The 15984-nt window shown below is 39.0% G+C and overlaps 1 protein-coding gene across 1 annotated transcript in view; it reads left to right on the top strand.

Moving 5' to 3' along the window:
* The window catches only part of ARHGAP10 (Rho GTPase activating protein 10), a 141667-nt gene that overhangs the window by 31319 nt on the left and 94364 nt on the right, over window positions 1-15984 (top strand). Inside the window, exons 2-3 of the mRNA XM_032186866.1 lie at window positions 8184-8279; window positions 8367-8428. Coding sequence (XP_032042757.1) covers window positions 8184-8279; window positions 8367-8428 — 158 coding nt within the window. The remainder of the gene's footprint in view (window positions 1-8183; window positions 8280-8366; window positions 8429-15984) is intronic.

The raw sequence follows: 15984 nt of genomic DNA, 5'->3' as shown, positions 1-15984 counted from the left end.
AGAGAGCACAAGCCATCTCGTACTACCAAATAATGCAGTCAGTCTCTTTTTCTTGGGAGGGGGAAATCTGTGTCCTCCACTGATGGATCAAGGCTTTCTGCTGTGCTAACTTTACCTTACTGCCACGAGTGAAGTCTGATGACTGAAGAAATCAAATAAATGTGCCCTGTTGGTTATTTGGATTTTGTAAAGTGAAGTGCTCTGAATTCAGAGAGCATTTCATTTAAGAAGATCAGAGAGGGGTCCAGTATTCAGTGTATAGATTTGATTTTTGTTGTTGTGAGACAGCATCACGTACGCTTTGATAAGTTAAAGAATACAGTGGCAAAACCAAGTGTCCACCTAAAATGAACTGGTCTTTTCTTTGGCAATCAAAATAATACTTCAGCAAAATATTTTGTTACATAAACATTACAGTTATTGTTTGGAAAATAAGTCCGGGAAAGAAAGCTATTCTCCAGAATTAAAACATTCAAAATGCTGATGTTGGATAAGTATCTGTACAATAAACAATTCTTAGACTGTAACTACTTTATTTCTTTTACAGAGTTTCGCAGCTGAGGAGAACGTTCTCAGTTACCTAGCCCAATCCTTCATCCTTAAACAGTATGGTCTTCTCATTTGCTTGCTGCTGAACATCCTTGCTTGTTTGCAAATTGTCCTTGAGATGTCAGTAGCTTGAGTTGGGGATATGAAAGGTTTGTGAAACAAACAGTCTTTAGGATGCAGGTCTTCTGTTGGGGTGCTTGCTGGAATATTTCTCCATCCTGAAATGGATTTATTGGGAGGGTTGTAGTGCTAGGGACACAGCTTACCTTTCTCTGTCATGAATTGTAACTTTGGCTGTGCTCCTGAAGAGCAGAGATGAAAAATTTAGTCACCATCTGAGCTGGCAGAGGGGTGTGCTTTTGTGAGGGCTGCTGGAGGTGCCCTAGGAGAGTGAACATCTGAGCATGCTGTTGTGCCGAACACCTTTGACACAAAAGAGGAAAATGCACTTGGCAGGGTGGAGTAGGACTGGCTTTTTGAATTCAAAGATCCAGATTTAAAAAAAAAAAAAAAAAAAAAAAAAAAAGGCAAATAACCAGAGCCCAGGAAGGTGTGGTGCAGTGGAGTGACATGGAGAGATGATTTGGCAGTTTGTCCCTACTCATGCCAGATGTTACTTTGTGATATTGTGCATATGGCAATTAACAAGGTAATTGTTTGTTTCTTGATGTAGAGGAATCTGGAGGTTGTACCCTGGTGCTTGTGAGGGAAGAAAGGAGAGAAGTGAGTGTAGTCTGTTTTCACTGTTGAAGGTTATGCTGTGTACTTCCTTTAGGAGAACACGATGGTTTGAGATTATGCAGTCTAAAACATCTTGTATGCCTGTAATAATAGGAATATACTAAATCTGAAAGCTTTGTTAACAAGTCTGTTTTAATTAATGTGGAGAGTAATGACACTTAAAGTATGGGATTATGGACTTGAAAGAAGGAAAATCATAAAACAGTAAGCTAATAAATTGAAATCTTGCAAAAACTGGGTGGTTCTCTCTCTTATGAAGTGGGGAGAAGGCTACAATGGGTCTGTCATGCTGCTCAGTTGTGGTTAGTTCAGATACGAGAAGTTATGTTCAGTTAGTGAAACCATCTGCCTAAATAGCCTGTGTTTACTTGTAGCATAATTACACCACAAATAATCATCCCAACATGGGCTAAAGCTGCTAATAGAGAATGTCAAGTACCAGGGAACAAACATTGCAGGCCAGTCAGTTCCTAACAGAGGCATTGTTGTAAGGAATATTTATTTTCCCAGTATCCAGTTTTCTCTATTTCTCTTACTTTGGACAATAAAAGCAGGCTTTTCTTTTTTTGGCTCCTGTCCTTTCTCATTGCCAGTAGTTGGGAGAGTCATGAAATAATTTGGATTTTTAGGGTAACAGAAGGACAACATGAATTGCTGTCTGTGATGAGTTGAAAAGAAAATTCCATTAGAGATAAGATGCCTAAAGTCGTTGTTCTTGTATATTTTCATGTAAGTTACTTTAAGGTTGATTGTTTTTTGTTTTAATCTTGCAGTTTCCTTCTCTCAGTTTGCTAAAATACAAAGTTTATGGAAGGATTTTTTTTGAAACATAAACTCATTAGTGTTAAGATTTGTAAGACTTTTTCTAAAATTATGTTGCTTTTTGTTACCTCTTCCTCTCTTTAGTTACATTTTGAAAAATTAAACCTCCCCTTGTGTGTGTATGTGTGCTTTTAAACTTGATGTAGAGTAACTTTGTCCTGACACCAAATTTGAAGACGTCTGGTAAATAATAAACATGTCATGACGTTGGTGTAATCACTCTTTATGTTCTTTGGAGACCAGTAGGGAACTATTTAATTTTTCTCCTGAAAACTTGTTAAATTACCTTGCTGTTTGCAGTAGACAGCATTTTTTTTTTTTTTTTTTAATCCTCTCTAGCTTTCTTTTTGTAGTAGATGTTGCTGGTAGAACTGCACGGAGAACTTGGAGGAGGTTGCAACAGGGGAACAGGAGATGAAAGGTGGTGGCATTGGTGTGATTCCAGCGGGACTGCCAAGGGCTGCTCGTTTTAATGGGGGAAGATGTCAGTTGAAAGATGTTTTTTATTGAGTGTGGCGCTGGTAGGTTGGTCTCAGGCCTGAGCATGTCAATGCAGAGTGTGAAGCTATTGACTGCTGAGTGCTTAGGGGCTGTGGCTGGAAAGATGGCTTCGCTGGGCCAACAGCAGAAGAATGCTGTGTCACTAATTGCATTAAACTGAAGTGAGGAGGGGTTGTGGCTTTTCTTATTTGTTTTAAAGGTGTGGGATGGCCCCAAAATGCTCACACTGTATTGTGCTGTGGGGAAAAAAAAAAAAAAAAAAAAAGCTACTTGGCAAGTCAGTAATCAGTTGATTGCTTATCGTCACACCTGAATTTGCTAAGCTTTCAGAAACTCACAGGTACTGTGACATTGCTAAACCTTGACTCCAGAGAACTTTTTGTTCTTGAACTTGATTTCCCTTCTGTCTTTTGGAGGGGAATCAATAACCTTGTATTTTAGCTTTATCGTAATTTTATTCTGTTTTGGTGATTCTTTCAATATACTTGGATAAAAATGAATAACAAAAAGTTTATTTAGTTTCAGGGAGTTGGAACATGTTACTGCTCTTAATCTGTTACAGCTTGCATCTGCTAAGTTGATAAGTAAATCTTGTTTACCCATCTTACTAAGGTAATAACTAAATCCTGTTCGTGTTCTCATTGTTGTGGATTGTACTAGATCCCTTGTTCACTGTTAAAGGGGACACAGAAGAGAAACAGAGCCCCATCCACCACTGAGATGGCACTCGGTTTGTACAAAACGTCACAAAAGTTCATCTGGCAGCTCTTGGACAAACTACGTCAAGTGCTCTCTTCTACTGAAGCTGCTTCATTTGCTGCTGACGTCTTTGGAGAAGCCTGGCTCTTTGCTTGCCCTTGCCCATCTCAAGAGCGTGTGTAGCTTGCCTGATCTCAGCCACTGTGAGGAAGCTAGTAGCAGAGGACAGTCGAGAAGTTTAATATTAATCTTTAATGTTGAAGACAAGCTTGGTAGGTGAATCTTAGGTATCTGCGAACCTTTTAGCTCTCAAGGAGAGTGTTAGTGAAAGAGAGCAGAGCAATCTGAACCCGTGTTAAACAAAGCGGCTGTAAACCTGTCATTGCTGGAGGATTTCTGTTAGTGTAAAGAAGATTTGTAGTTAGAGAGGAGGAAAGGAGATGTAATTCCAGTTCTTAAAGAATTGTAGTGATCCTTTAAAAGTGAAGCTGGAGGTAAAAATCTGTGTTTTACTGTAGAAAACATTAATAAAAAGGGCTGTTGAAGATAACTTCTGCCGTACAGAAGCCTAGGATACCCTAGGAAATAGTTTTACTGTCTCACTCTGAGCAACAGCTTTAGGCTAGATGGTTAATACAGTATTTACCTAGGAGCAAGTGGGGTGATTGGAGTCTGGTGCTGTAAGTGAGGGCTGCCCAGTGCCTAGCAACTCGTGTTGTCACACTGGCTTGCCTCAGCTCTGATAAGAAACAAAGATATTTTCCTCCAGAACCAAATGGAAAAATAAGAGTGTGGGGCACCGGCAGCATGTACAGTGCAGGATGTTTGGCACAGTGTTGGTGTGGGAGCCTGGTGCAAAAGCACTCCAAAGAAGAGGGAGAGAGCTGGAAGCTTTTTTGGCCCTTCTGGTGTATTTTTAAGTAGTTGTATTTAAGCATGAAAAGAATGCAATGGATAAGGACAATAACAGGGAAAATTAAAAGCCCCTGTGTCCCCTTCTTTCCTTCTGCCTTTGAAAATAAATCTTTTTCTTTCTTCAGTTTCTTTCCTTCAGAACATTCAACAGATTATTTTTTTTAAGGTGAGTCTGCCACATGAGTTTGCCAGGATTACATGTTACTCAGGAAATAGCGTTAGTGTTTGGTTGATATTTAAATGCTGTTTGATCTTGAATGCCCTGTTCTTCCCTTTGGACCATTAGCAACAGCGTTCAACATCCAACAGCCCTTTTACCACTTGCAATACCTCTCAGTTTGGTGTTACTGTGTTCAATAAGGAAACTAAAAGGAATAAAATAATTGCTTTCTGGCCTCCTAAGTTCCTACTGTGTATATTTTTTCCCCTTGGTAGACCAGTGTTATCCTGATAAGCTGCATAAATGGCTGTGCTATTTGATGTGTGTTTCACTCACGTACTGTGTTACTCTGTTGTATGTAGCTGGAATCCATCTATGTTTGCATTGTTTCATAGCACATACTGGTCTTGCAACCTCTGATGCTGATGTGGAACAATACCGGGTGCTTCTGTGAGAGTCAAGTGAACAGTTGTGCTGCAGTAAAAGTCTGCTAACAAGAGAGCTGAGATGCATTCGTGAAACTTCTAAATTAAGGAGCAATATTCAGCGTTTAAATCATAATGCAGTAGTAAGAGGGTATAGTACTTAAATTGGTATCAGCATGTAGCTTGTTTTGTTTCTTTGTGGTTTCACGAATACTTGTGCACTGTTTTGTATGTACTGTAGAATATGGGAAGTTATAAGGGTAAAGGGTGGAGCAGTTTCTTGCTTTTTGCCCCACAATGAAGTTTGGACTACAGATGGTCTCAGGTGTCTCTCCTGGGCCATGGTTTGTTAAATGGTAAGGAAATCCAGGACGAGGTTGTTTTCCTTTTGAGTCTAGCTGTCATCCTTGTTATTTTTCCTGCACTGTTGCAAAACAAGTTCCATTTTCTCATTCTGCCCGTACTCAAATACTGCCTCTATTTTTACTTGATGCTCAGTTTTGTTGCTTTTACTTTACCAAGAGTTAGAGCAAAGACTTCCATACCTGTGAATAGCTAGGCACCAGTGGTTCCGCCCAGCAAAGTGCTAAACCAGTTTTGGGTTATTCCCTGCCCTATTTTGGCATAGGGAATGAAAACAGAATGTGGACTTAAGGGTAAGGTTAGCCAAGATGAAAGAAAATTGATGGATGATATATAAAACATTGGGTGATGGATCTTGCAGTTAACGCATGCAGACTAAGCAGGATTAAATATCTCTTTATTCTGGCAGCAGCTGGGACTCTGGCTGTTGCAGCAGTCTGAACCGAATGGCTGAGTTGTCCTTCCCCAGTCAGGAGGTTTGCTTCTTCCCAGTTATGACTTGCAACACATGATTGGTTTTTACTTTGCTTCAGTAATTCTCATCGTTATCAGAAGTGGTAATTTCTTAAAAATCTGTCAAAGTCTCTTCCTCTTTCATTGTCTTTTCTTAATGTTGTTTCAAGAGATCAGTAACTGTGGCTTTTCTGACCCCATCAGGTCATCTTCCTGTGTCCCAAACCCCCAGCTTCCACCCACACTCAGATACTTCCCAAAGTTGTATGGAACAGTTCTCAAACATTTCACAGAGATCATATGTGGAAGGATATTGCAAGAATGTAACACATTTTCATGACTTTAATACAGGAACTCTGCAAACCTAGCTTTGCTGTGTTAAAAGGTTACTGCCTCCAACCCTGCTGTAGGAATTTCCAGTCCCTTAGCAGGTTTGGTAAAGCTCAGTGACTTGATCCCGGATGTTGGCTTTTCCCCTGAAAGCATCAGGGTGCGGGCACAGGTTCTGTCTGCTGTCCCTGTCAACAGAGAGGTGGCCTTTGGGATGCACAGCCACGTAGGAGATGGTCTCACACCACGCTGGTAAGGCTTGGCAGAGCCTGGAGCCCGCTGCAGTGTTTTGGAAGCCTTGCAGTCTGGGAAGGGGGTTTTGGGGAGTGTGGTGTGTGGGCATGCTGGCCCTAATGCGTACCATGCTTGACATTATTTGAGCACTTCACCTCTAAAAAGGGGAAGCAGAATAAACAATTCCATCCTGCGGCATGGAGCTAGCTCTCATATGACAGGGCTTTGGCAGGGGATTATCGGATTCAAGAAAATTAAATAGGTTTGGGAGAGTGTGGGTTGCTGGACACATTCTCCCACAAATAAACTCTTTTCAGCCTTGTGTTGTGACTTGGCTCACAAATAAGCATAACATTAGATGTTTAAGAAACTTATTTTTCTAAACTTTTAATCCTTTCACAGCTGGCAGAATATTTTTCCTTTTCTGTCTGCTTTAGGAACAGCCTTTTAGCCCACAAGACCTTTGATTTAAAATATCAGTGTTTCCTTTTTGATGGGAATTATGTTGTTTATCCTTCTTCCTTCAAGAAGCTTTAGCTAGTGAGCAGCATCCTGCTGCTATCGGGTTGAAAAGTACGTGTACGGGCTTCAGGAGCAGTTGTAGAAGGGAGGCGAATACCTGGCAGTGTGACTTTGAAAGGAAGAAGCTGTTATACCGTAGGTGAGAAAAGGATTAAGGAGAAATGGGGGAGAAGAAGGGAAGGTGGAATGACAAGGATCAGAAAGCGTTTCATTCATTTTAGGTTGTCTTGCTGTTTGTAGAGTATTTGTGATTCAATCTTTGAAGTAATTGAATTGAACTTATGGTGCAGCATTGTACAACCAAGTTGTACTCAACCTGACACATACAACATACAATGCATTGCATGCAGGACCTGACAGTCATTTAAAAAAAAAAAACAAAAAAAAAACACACTTGTGTTCTTTTAGCTCCTGTTTAATATTAAAGAACAAAATGCTTAGCCAGTGTGCTAAGAGTTGTTCTTAGCCCTTTAGAACTGCATGTGATATGAAAAAGATTATAGATTAACTAAACATTTCACATTGTCCTTAAACTTGGCTGACAACAAAAATGCGAGTAAAACCATTACTACTGAGTAGGAGTGTACCAAGACACACATCCTTTTTTTTTTTTTTTTTTTTTTTTTTTTTTTTTCCCCATTGAGCAATTTCTTCCCTCCAGAACCCGTGACACTTCCAAACTGCACGTCAGCACAACAGAGAAGTGTATAATGCTTATTCACGGTGTTATAAATCTTAACAAGGGCTTTAGCTGATGTTGTAGCTGAATATAGAATATGATTACTTCCTGGGGGATGTAGAATGTAGCCCTCTGACCCCAAATTGTCCAACACCAATAAAATAAAATTGGGTGGAGAAAAATGTGTTAATAATATTAAAAATATATAATATGAAAATAAGTTTAATGCTGTGCCTACAACTTTTGGCATAGTTGTAAGTCCATAAAATTTCTAGTTCCAGTGTAGTAATTCTTCTAAATTTGGATTATGTATGTAATATATAATTTGGTTTAGGTATATAAAGTTTCACAAGCAGAGCTATCTATGTGAAGTAGGTATGAAATCCTAGTATCTGTGTTTGTGTTAGCAAACGAGTTAGCAAGTTTAGGTTAGCAGAGAATCCTTTTGCTGGCACAACTTACTCCATGTTGTGGCTTAAACTTCTGTAGTTACAGATCTGTTTGTATGGCCTGTGGCCTTAATTGTGGTGTAGAGAAGCATAAGAATAGATCTGATACTGTACCCATGATCATACCTGCTCTGTAATGTGTGGCCTTGTATAAGGAAATGTGTATGACAAGTTCCCAGATGAGACCAGAAGAGGCTTAGGCAATACTTGATGCATCTTGTAATGTTCTTAGGCAGACCTGTTAGAGTTTCTTGTAAAAGTTGATCAGGGATAGGAGGATTTTCCAACCTTCTTAAAATGATTCTCTAACCTTCAATCTGTTCTTTTTTTTTTTTTTCCAGACCTTTCAGCAGCCCAAAGAAAATTTGCACATTCTCTGAGAGACTTTAAATTTGAATTCATTGGTGATGCAGAGACAGACGATGAAAGATATATAGGTAGGTAAGAAGTGACTATAAATGGCTACGTTTTGCCATGACATCTTGGTAACACGATTAAGCTTTTTTTCTGTTTTTGTATTACAGATGCATCACTTCATGAGTTTTCAAACTTTTTAAAAAATTTGGAAGAACAAAGAGAAATTTTGGTGAGTTTCAATAAACATTTTAAAAAGCTGTTTGTATAGCAAGGAAAGAGCTGAGAGTTGAAGTTGCTTGCTGCTTTTTTAACCACTAAGCCATTCATATTGATAACTTAACAGGGGAAGCTCTTACTGTGCAGTCTTTGCTCTGTAGTTTGAAATTAGAGGCAGCAGCTACCTCTTAAAGAAGGCTATCGTGATAACGACAGATAATTATCAGTGGGCTTAAAATGGTGGTACCCCAACAAGTTGTGGCTGGGGTGAAGACTAAAAGCACCATGGTGGTTTTTACCTGTTACAGTAAAAAAAGCACGATGGAAGACACAATAGTACGTGCAGGAGGACATGTGAGATTGGGAAGCTGGCCAGATTTGGATCCAGGATCTCTGTGGCACCAGCTTCAAGGTTTAGGTGGATTTGGGATGCAGTCTCTTGGCTGGATGCAGTAACAGATTTACAGCCCTCTTATTCATAGGCAGGCAGTCTGGTGGAGACTTGTGTTTATGTGAACGTTTCGTTACTCGGTTGTGTAGATGGGAGTGTTTGTTCACATATCTGTGACTGCTTAGGGTTTTAGTGTAATCTGGGTCAGGTTGGCTGCGTGTCGACCATGGGCTAAGAGCTCTACAACGTGCCTTTGCTGTTTTAATTTCCTGACAGAAGCTTTGCCTGCAGTGTAGGAGGATGTAGACAAGCAAGAAAGCTGGTGAAAAATTTTTGCAGATTTTTCTATCTCTGGCAGTCTTAAGCCCAATAATATTGATGTTATGGTGTTATGTCCTGGTATGTTGTTTGGATATGGAACTGTATTTGGGTTGGGGCTAAGGTCTGTGTGGTTCCTTGCAAATGACTGCAGAATAGTGTCTTTACATATGAGACAACTTTTCAGTATCTTGAATTGCTTTGCCAAATTGTAGGGATTGCTCCAGTATGTAGTAGTGTTGCTTTTGTTCCTTGTAATTCTGAAGTACAGCGTTTGCTCTGCTTTTTCCTGCCAGCCACTCCTGTATTTTATTTTAGTGAAGCTGTGTACATCTAATTAGTGAAATTCTTTGGGAAACTTCTGCAATGAAAAATACTTCCTAGCCTGTCACGCTATTTTCCAGTCTGTATTTTGATGTCAGGTTTTGGAGAGAACTTGAGAGTAATGTGGCATGTTTCAATGATGGTGTCAATAGATCTTCAGCAGTGACAGATTACCAACACAGTAGGCTTTGCAGAATCCAATGTTCTCTGTATAGTGAAAACACTTCTGTTTTTCAGCCTGAATGCCATAAAACAGTACTACTAATTTTTTGGTATGCTGCCCATGCTTACACAGAAGGTATTATCACACTGAAAGCTTATTCCTGTAAGTTTCTTGATAAGAAAAGTATGAAATGCAGTATCTTTTAGAACAGTGGTAGTTGGATTAAAAACAACAACTGGGCAGTATGAAATATGGTGGGGCAAATATTTAATTCCAGACAGAAACGATATGCTTTGAGTTACCAGATGTGTGGCCTTTTCACTGCATCTGTAGTCTTGGAAATGTTATGTATCGCTTTTAGAGTCAGCTAGTACACCAGTGGGCATAAGTCTCTGAGAAAATGATTGCATGGTGATTGGTGAAGATCATTTTCAGCTGCTGCTCTGACTTTTTTTTTGACTTTTCAGTGTGTGTTTGAACAGTGAAATGAACTCTAGGGATACTCCCATGGAGAATACGAGGGCAAATTGAACTCAGATGTTTGGAATCACGTCAGAGATCCAAACAGTTTCTATTAAGATGTAAATATGATAGCAGGATTGCTTTCAAAAGCATCCAGTCTCCTTCATGTTAGCTGTTTACTGAGTGTTTTTCCCCTGATTGTTTTGAAGGTGACCAGGAGGTTTCTGACTGCTCACTTCAGGCTCAATGCAGAGTGCTGCAGATGAGAAATTTCAGTCATGTAAAATAAGCTTAAAGAAATCCATGAATAATTATGAAACTTAAGGCATTTCAGATATTGCCGTGCATTTTAATTTTTATGCATTTGAGAAGAAGGTTAAGTTTTTCTTATCCACATGGTAAATTAAATACAATTTCAAGTGTTTCATATGTGAAATGAGATCCTTATCACCTATAATTCTCATGTTTTTCTGAAACTATGATGTGTGATGAAGCTAGAGTCTATAAAACTTTGCTAGTGTTTACTATAAATTCACTTGCTTATTGTTTGTCTACCAAATGTTCATTTGGTGGATATTTAATAATTTAATTCAGATGTTTGAGTCCTGCGCTTCATGGTTGTATGACTTCTCCCACCCCTTCCAAAGGCTGCCAGAATCATGTCCCAGCTGTCAAAGGATTTAGTGGCTTGTGAAAGGGGAGGTCGGCCTTAATCCAAGCATTCCACCGAGCTGTTATGGAGTGGCCAAGATAAAAACAAATTACACTTTTCCATAGCACCATAGCTTGGTGACATTCCTCAAGACAGAGAGGAAAGAGGTCATTTTGTCCCTGAGGATATTCTGGAAGTGATTTTTTTTTTAATGTGTTAAGGATGAGTAGAGTTCTAGAGCTTACATTGCACTCTTTTGGCAATGCAGCAGTTTCATGGAAGTGCAGGGATGAATGGGACCCCTCCAAGTTACTAGGAAAAGGTTGGGGATGAGCAGGCACCAACGCAGTGATGCTAAGATGCTCAGTCCTTCTGTCGAGCTGCTCTCCCACACAGCAGGGAGGGCACCAGCCCTCACCCAGCCCCAGTTCTCCTGACTGAAGCAGGTTTGAGTCTTTGTGATATGGTGAGAACAACAGATTTAGCTCGCTGACCTCATTTAGGCTGTGCTGATGGTAGGCACCCCCTGACAGCACTGATTGCATGACTGATGTGTAATTATTCCATTTCCTCATTTGTGGCCTCCTTTTTACCACCTTTTATACTTCCCTTTCTTTCACCAGTCTTCTCCCAGGTGAACAACCTGCCCCTATCCACCGTTCTCTGCTGATTCTAGCTTTGGTAACTGATGCCCAAATGTGATGCTGCTCTTACTGTTCCCTCAGTTATCTCAGCAGTGGGTGGTACTTCTGTTGCTGTGACCCTGATGTTTGCGTGCTTCCACTCCCTCAGAGGTCTGTAGTGTTCCTCTTACTCAGTTGCCTGCAGAGCTCTGCTGTCTCTCACTTAGTTCCCCTTAACCATAACAGTTAAGTCCAGTCAGCCCTCATGGCACCATCAGTAACTTCTGTCAGCTTCTCTCCCTGTTGGGTGCTGTGTCCAGTGATTTCTCAGGTCTGTCCAGTGGCTTTTCTCCTGTCCCATTAGCTTTTTCCTGTGTCAGCGCTGAGTGAGTTGGATGGATTTTGCCTACAGCCCTTCAGAGGTGTGATTTGTAGTAGGGTCTTATGTACCTGGATCATCCCTGATAAGTGCTTGTCTAAACTGTTCTTTAAAAAAAAGAAATAAAATTCAGGGACAAACTATATTTCTAGTTTCACTCTGATGTTTAGTTGTTATTCTTTTTTTTTTTTTTTTTTTTTTTTTTCCCAGATATCTGTCCTGCCTCCTTTTACTGCAAATTAAACTTATTTTTTTTGGCCTTTTCTACTGTATTTGTGGAGTAAAACTCATCACTTTTCCTTCATAGGAGAATTTTCACTGTTACTCTTCCAAAGGCTGGAAGACTGCTACCCTTTCAAAGTAGTTTAGACATCTCTCACGTCAAAATTATTTGGAGTCCCATTTTCTGAAGCTCTGACACTTTCTCTTGGATTTAAGTCACTCCATATGTACATTAGTCTGGTGGAGTTATTTGTAAGTCATTCCACAAATTGTTACTGAAAATTGGATCATGCAGGAAACTAGATTCTACTTCAAACATCCTCTTAGCCAAATATCTATTTCTCAATAGTTTTTCAACTATTTTTTTTCCCTCGTTCTTCTCATGGTTTATTTGTTAAGACCAGGTCACCGCCTTTGCTTTTGAAATTGTGGGGTGGGTTGAAAAATTAATAGAGGAGGTTGGCTACGATGCTGATCTCAAACAGGAAATTGTCATTCTTCACCAATTCATAGTGTTTTACCTTCTATACCATTCCAGGACTTTGGAGGATTGGAACCAGAACGCCTGATCCGTTCTTTCCTCAGTTTCTGCATTTTCCTCCTTTAAAACTGCTGCTGTTTGCTCTTCTGCCATGCTCTGGCAGCTTGCTACCTCTCCCCTTCATGTGCTTTGTTGTGCTCTTCAATTAATCTAAAGCAAAGCCTCTTCTAATTAAATGTAATTAATTCTTCATCTATGCAATATAAGAAGAATACATGTAATTATTAAGAAATCCTTACTCTCCTTAATATCCAGCTGTTCTACTTTGTTAGATGGCTTGTTAGAATTAAATGAGATTTTTCTTCAATTATTAAGATTTAAATTTGTTCTAGAGTCAATTGCTTTTTTTCTTTTAACTCTTTCCAGTTGAATAATGATTTTATAGCTTCCTTTCCCACTGTTTTCTGAAATACCTATATATATGTGTGTGTGTGTGTGTGTATATATATATATATATATATATATATATATATATATATATATATATATATACACTTCTTCCTCATGGTTTTCTTTTCTCCCTCCCAAATAAAACAGATTTTTGCCTTAGTCTTTCTAACTTTATCCCAGGTAATTGTGCATTTCCTTTTTACTTCATCACGTTTTCACTTTCAATGGCATTTTTGTTACAATTATATTCACCTCATTATGTTTCCTGTTAGTTCTCCAAGGCAATATGAATTTACTTTGATATGATCTCTTCTATTTGCTAGTTTTGGCACAATTTTATTTCTTTCAGTATCTCCTAGAAAAGATGGTAAGTTCTAATTTTTGAGCATGATATTTTTTTTAACCGTTTTTCATATTAAATAGGGCTATTTATTTTTTTTTTTTTACCTTTCATAAAACTGCTTGCAGTCCTTCCTCTTGAAAATCCTTTTGCATTTTTAATGAGTTTCACCAGTCTGTCAGAGTCTAGTTCAAAATAGCATCTTTGCAAATGCATTGTTTAGAAAGAATTATTACTCCCAGAGTCTATCAGGAATGTAAGCAAATGCACCTGTATTGATTTTTAAAGAAAATAGCTTGGTGAAGTCTCTATTGTCTTCTTCCTTCTTCTACCTCCAGTGACTTTAAAAACAAAAAAAAAAAAAAAAAAAAAAAGGGGGGGGGGGTGGAGGGAGAGGTTTCCTAGCTGCGGTTTCCCAAGTTAAAAGAAGTTGTTAAGGTTGAAAGGCATACACTCAAAAGGTTAAAGGTAAAATTTAAATCATCTGTGCAAATATGTACTCACACTTATTCATGCTTAACAATACTAACCTCTTATGATTAAAGTATTGAAATACATGAGGTTATTTCACAGGTGAAGTGCTCACTTAACAAGTAGCGTTCATGAATAGCTTACTATTACCTTTTGTTCAGTGGCTATGTATTTAGTTTACACTGATCCTATGTTGCTGTGAAGATGGTGCTGTTAATTTTTCTGTGTTTTTCCTTGGTCCTCAGCATGTAGATATTTAAGGGTTCATAAATCTTAATCTGGCTTCACAGTAATCTCAAGAAATCTGTGAAGGAACAATGGTTTTACTCACTGATCTAGGCAAAAAAAAATCTGACAGTTTTGGATTTTCAATGTAAGATGTACAAGATCTGCTCAATCAGAGCTCACGGCATTTTATGGTATTCTGTGCATTTAGATCCTGTTAAATCCCTTGACAATGCAGGCTGCTAAATAAGTGTGCCAAGACAGTGAAAAAAATACATAATTGTGTACCACTCCTGAAAAATTAGGTTGCCAACAGCCTAGTGAACATCTCAGGTGAGGAGATAGAAGCACAAATAATTCAATTTCTCAGGAGCAGCATTTAATAACTTTAATCACAGGACCTAGATTCCCCCCCCCCCCCCCCCTTTTTTTTTTTGCCTTCCTGCAAGCTGTGTAATTAGATTTTAAAAAATGTAACTCACTGGAGGATTTTCATTCTGTTATTTCATCAACGGGAAATGTTTGGAATTTGCGTTGTAAAACTTTCATCAGTTTGGGTTGTGCTGGTTGTTAATAACACCACTGTTTCTCGTGGAGAACAGCTCTGACAATAATTGAGCAGTTCATACTTGACTAAACACTGGAGCTCTTGTTCACTGTTAGATTCTTTGCTGTTCAGTGGCATCGTTTTACTCAACTATGAGCTTTGCCATGAACAAAGAAAATAAGTATTACGCTATTTCCTTTTCAGAGTAGCCTTTTCACTTTGTCAAGATCTTTATACAGCCCAAGTGTGGACTGGGAGTGATTCTCTGTTCTTATGTGAACCCGGCCAGTGTTCGGGTGTGTTACACTGTTGAGCTCTGGCATATTGGATTTGCTAAAAGGAGCTATTTCCTAGAAGCTTTCATCCATTTCAGATGGGAAAAAGCTGTCTGTATTTCTTTTCCTACTTGTTATGTTTATTGTTTCATAGTATTTCTCTAAATACTATGCATTTAATAAGAATAAATTTACTCAAAAGACATGACTATTAAATATTTCTTGTAAGTAATCTTTATTAAAAACCACTGTCTTCATTTAGTTTTCCTATTTAAAATGAAGTAATTTTCTTTTTGTGTTCTCTGCTTATGATACCAGTTTAACTTTTCAAAGCCAGCTGTCTCATGGCAAGTGTATCAATGCAAACATTCTTTCAGAGCACAGCATAGCATATAGGTCAGAGGAGGCATTTTTAACCATCTGTCCTTTAGGTCAGTCATAAACTTCCACTGAATGGAAAGAACCTTTGACAAGAGGGGACAAAGGAGTCCTGCTACTGTACCATCTGTAAACCAAGGCTGCTGCATTTAAATAAAGAAAACAAAACAAAAACAAAGCTAAGTATGAAGAACAGGAGTCTGACAGTACCACAGCTGGTGAAGCAGGGTTTGGTCTGGGGAACAGTTTTTGAAAGTCACTGTTTTAAACCCCAGGGGTAGTTTTCTGGAACTTCTATGAGGAAGGTGATTTGTTTTGTTACAGGTACCTCATGGCATGCTGAAAATATACAAAGTAAATTGTATCCAAGAATACCTGTCTGACACTTTATTACCAGATGGTTTCCCGCAGAAGCAATGAACCCAGAGGACTGGGTGTCACTACTATTTTCATAGCTTCTGCACGCATGCAAAGACACAACTATTGATATGCGATGATATACCCTTAAAAATCCTTTAGTCTGTAGACTCTAGTCCTTCTAAAACCCAAATTTCTCAAATACCCTTGTTTTTAGTCCCAGTGTGCGGCTGAGGGAGGCTTTTTTTCTTATTTTAGACTGTAAAGCTACAGGGAAAGCTCTAGACCAGTGAGAAAATCCAGAAGATTTTACAAAGTTAAAATGTGCACTTGAAAACGAGCACATAGATTAGGGGAATAGATTTGGGTGTTGGTTGTGCAATTGTCAGTGCTCCAGTTAAGTACAAAATGGGTGCTGAAGAGTGGGTAGAGAGATGCCGCTATGTCTGCAGGGCGTACTGGCAGGAGAGCTGGCTGGTGCAGCTAACTGGGAGCATATTCTTGTAAGAGG

The sequence above is a fragment of the Aythya fuligula genome, chromosome 4 (assembly GCF_009819795.1).
Source record: "Aythya fuligula isolate bAytFul2 chromosome 4, bAytFul2.pri, whole genome shotgun sequence".
NCBI classification, from domain to species: domain Eukaryota; kingdom Metazoa; phylum Chordata; class Aves; order Anseriformes; family Anatidae; genus Aythya; species Aythya fuligula.
Note: the sequence above shows the minus strand (reverse complement) of the source record. Positions and strands in the feature narration are given on the sequence as shown.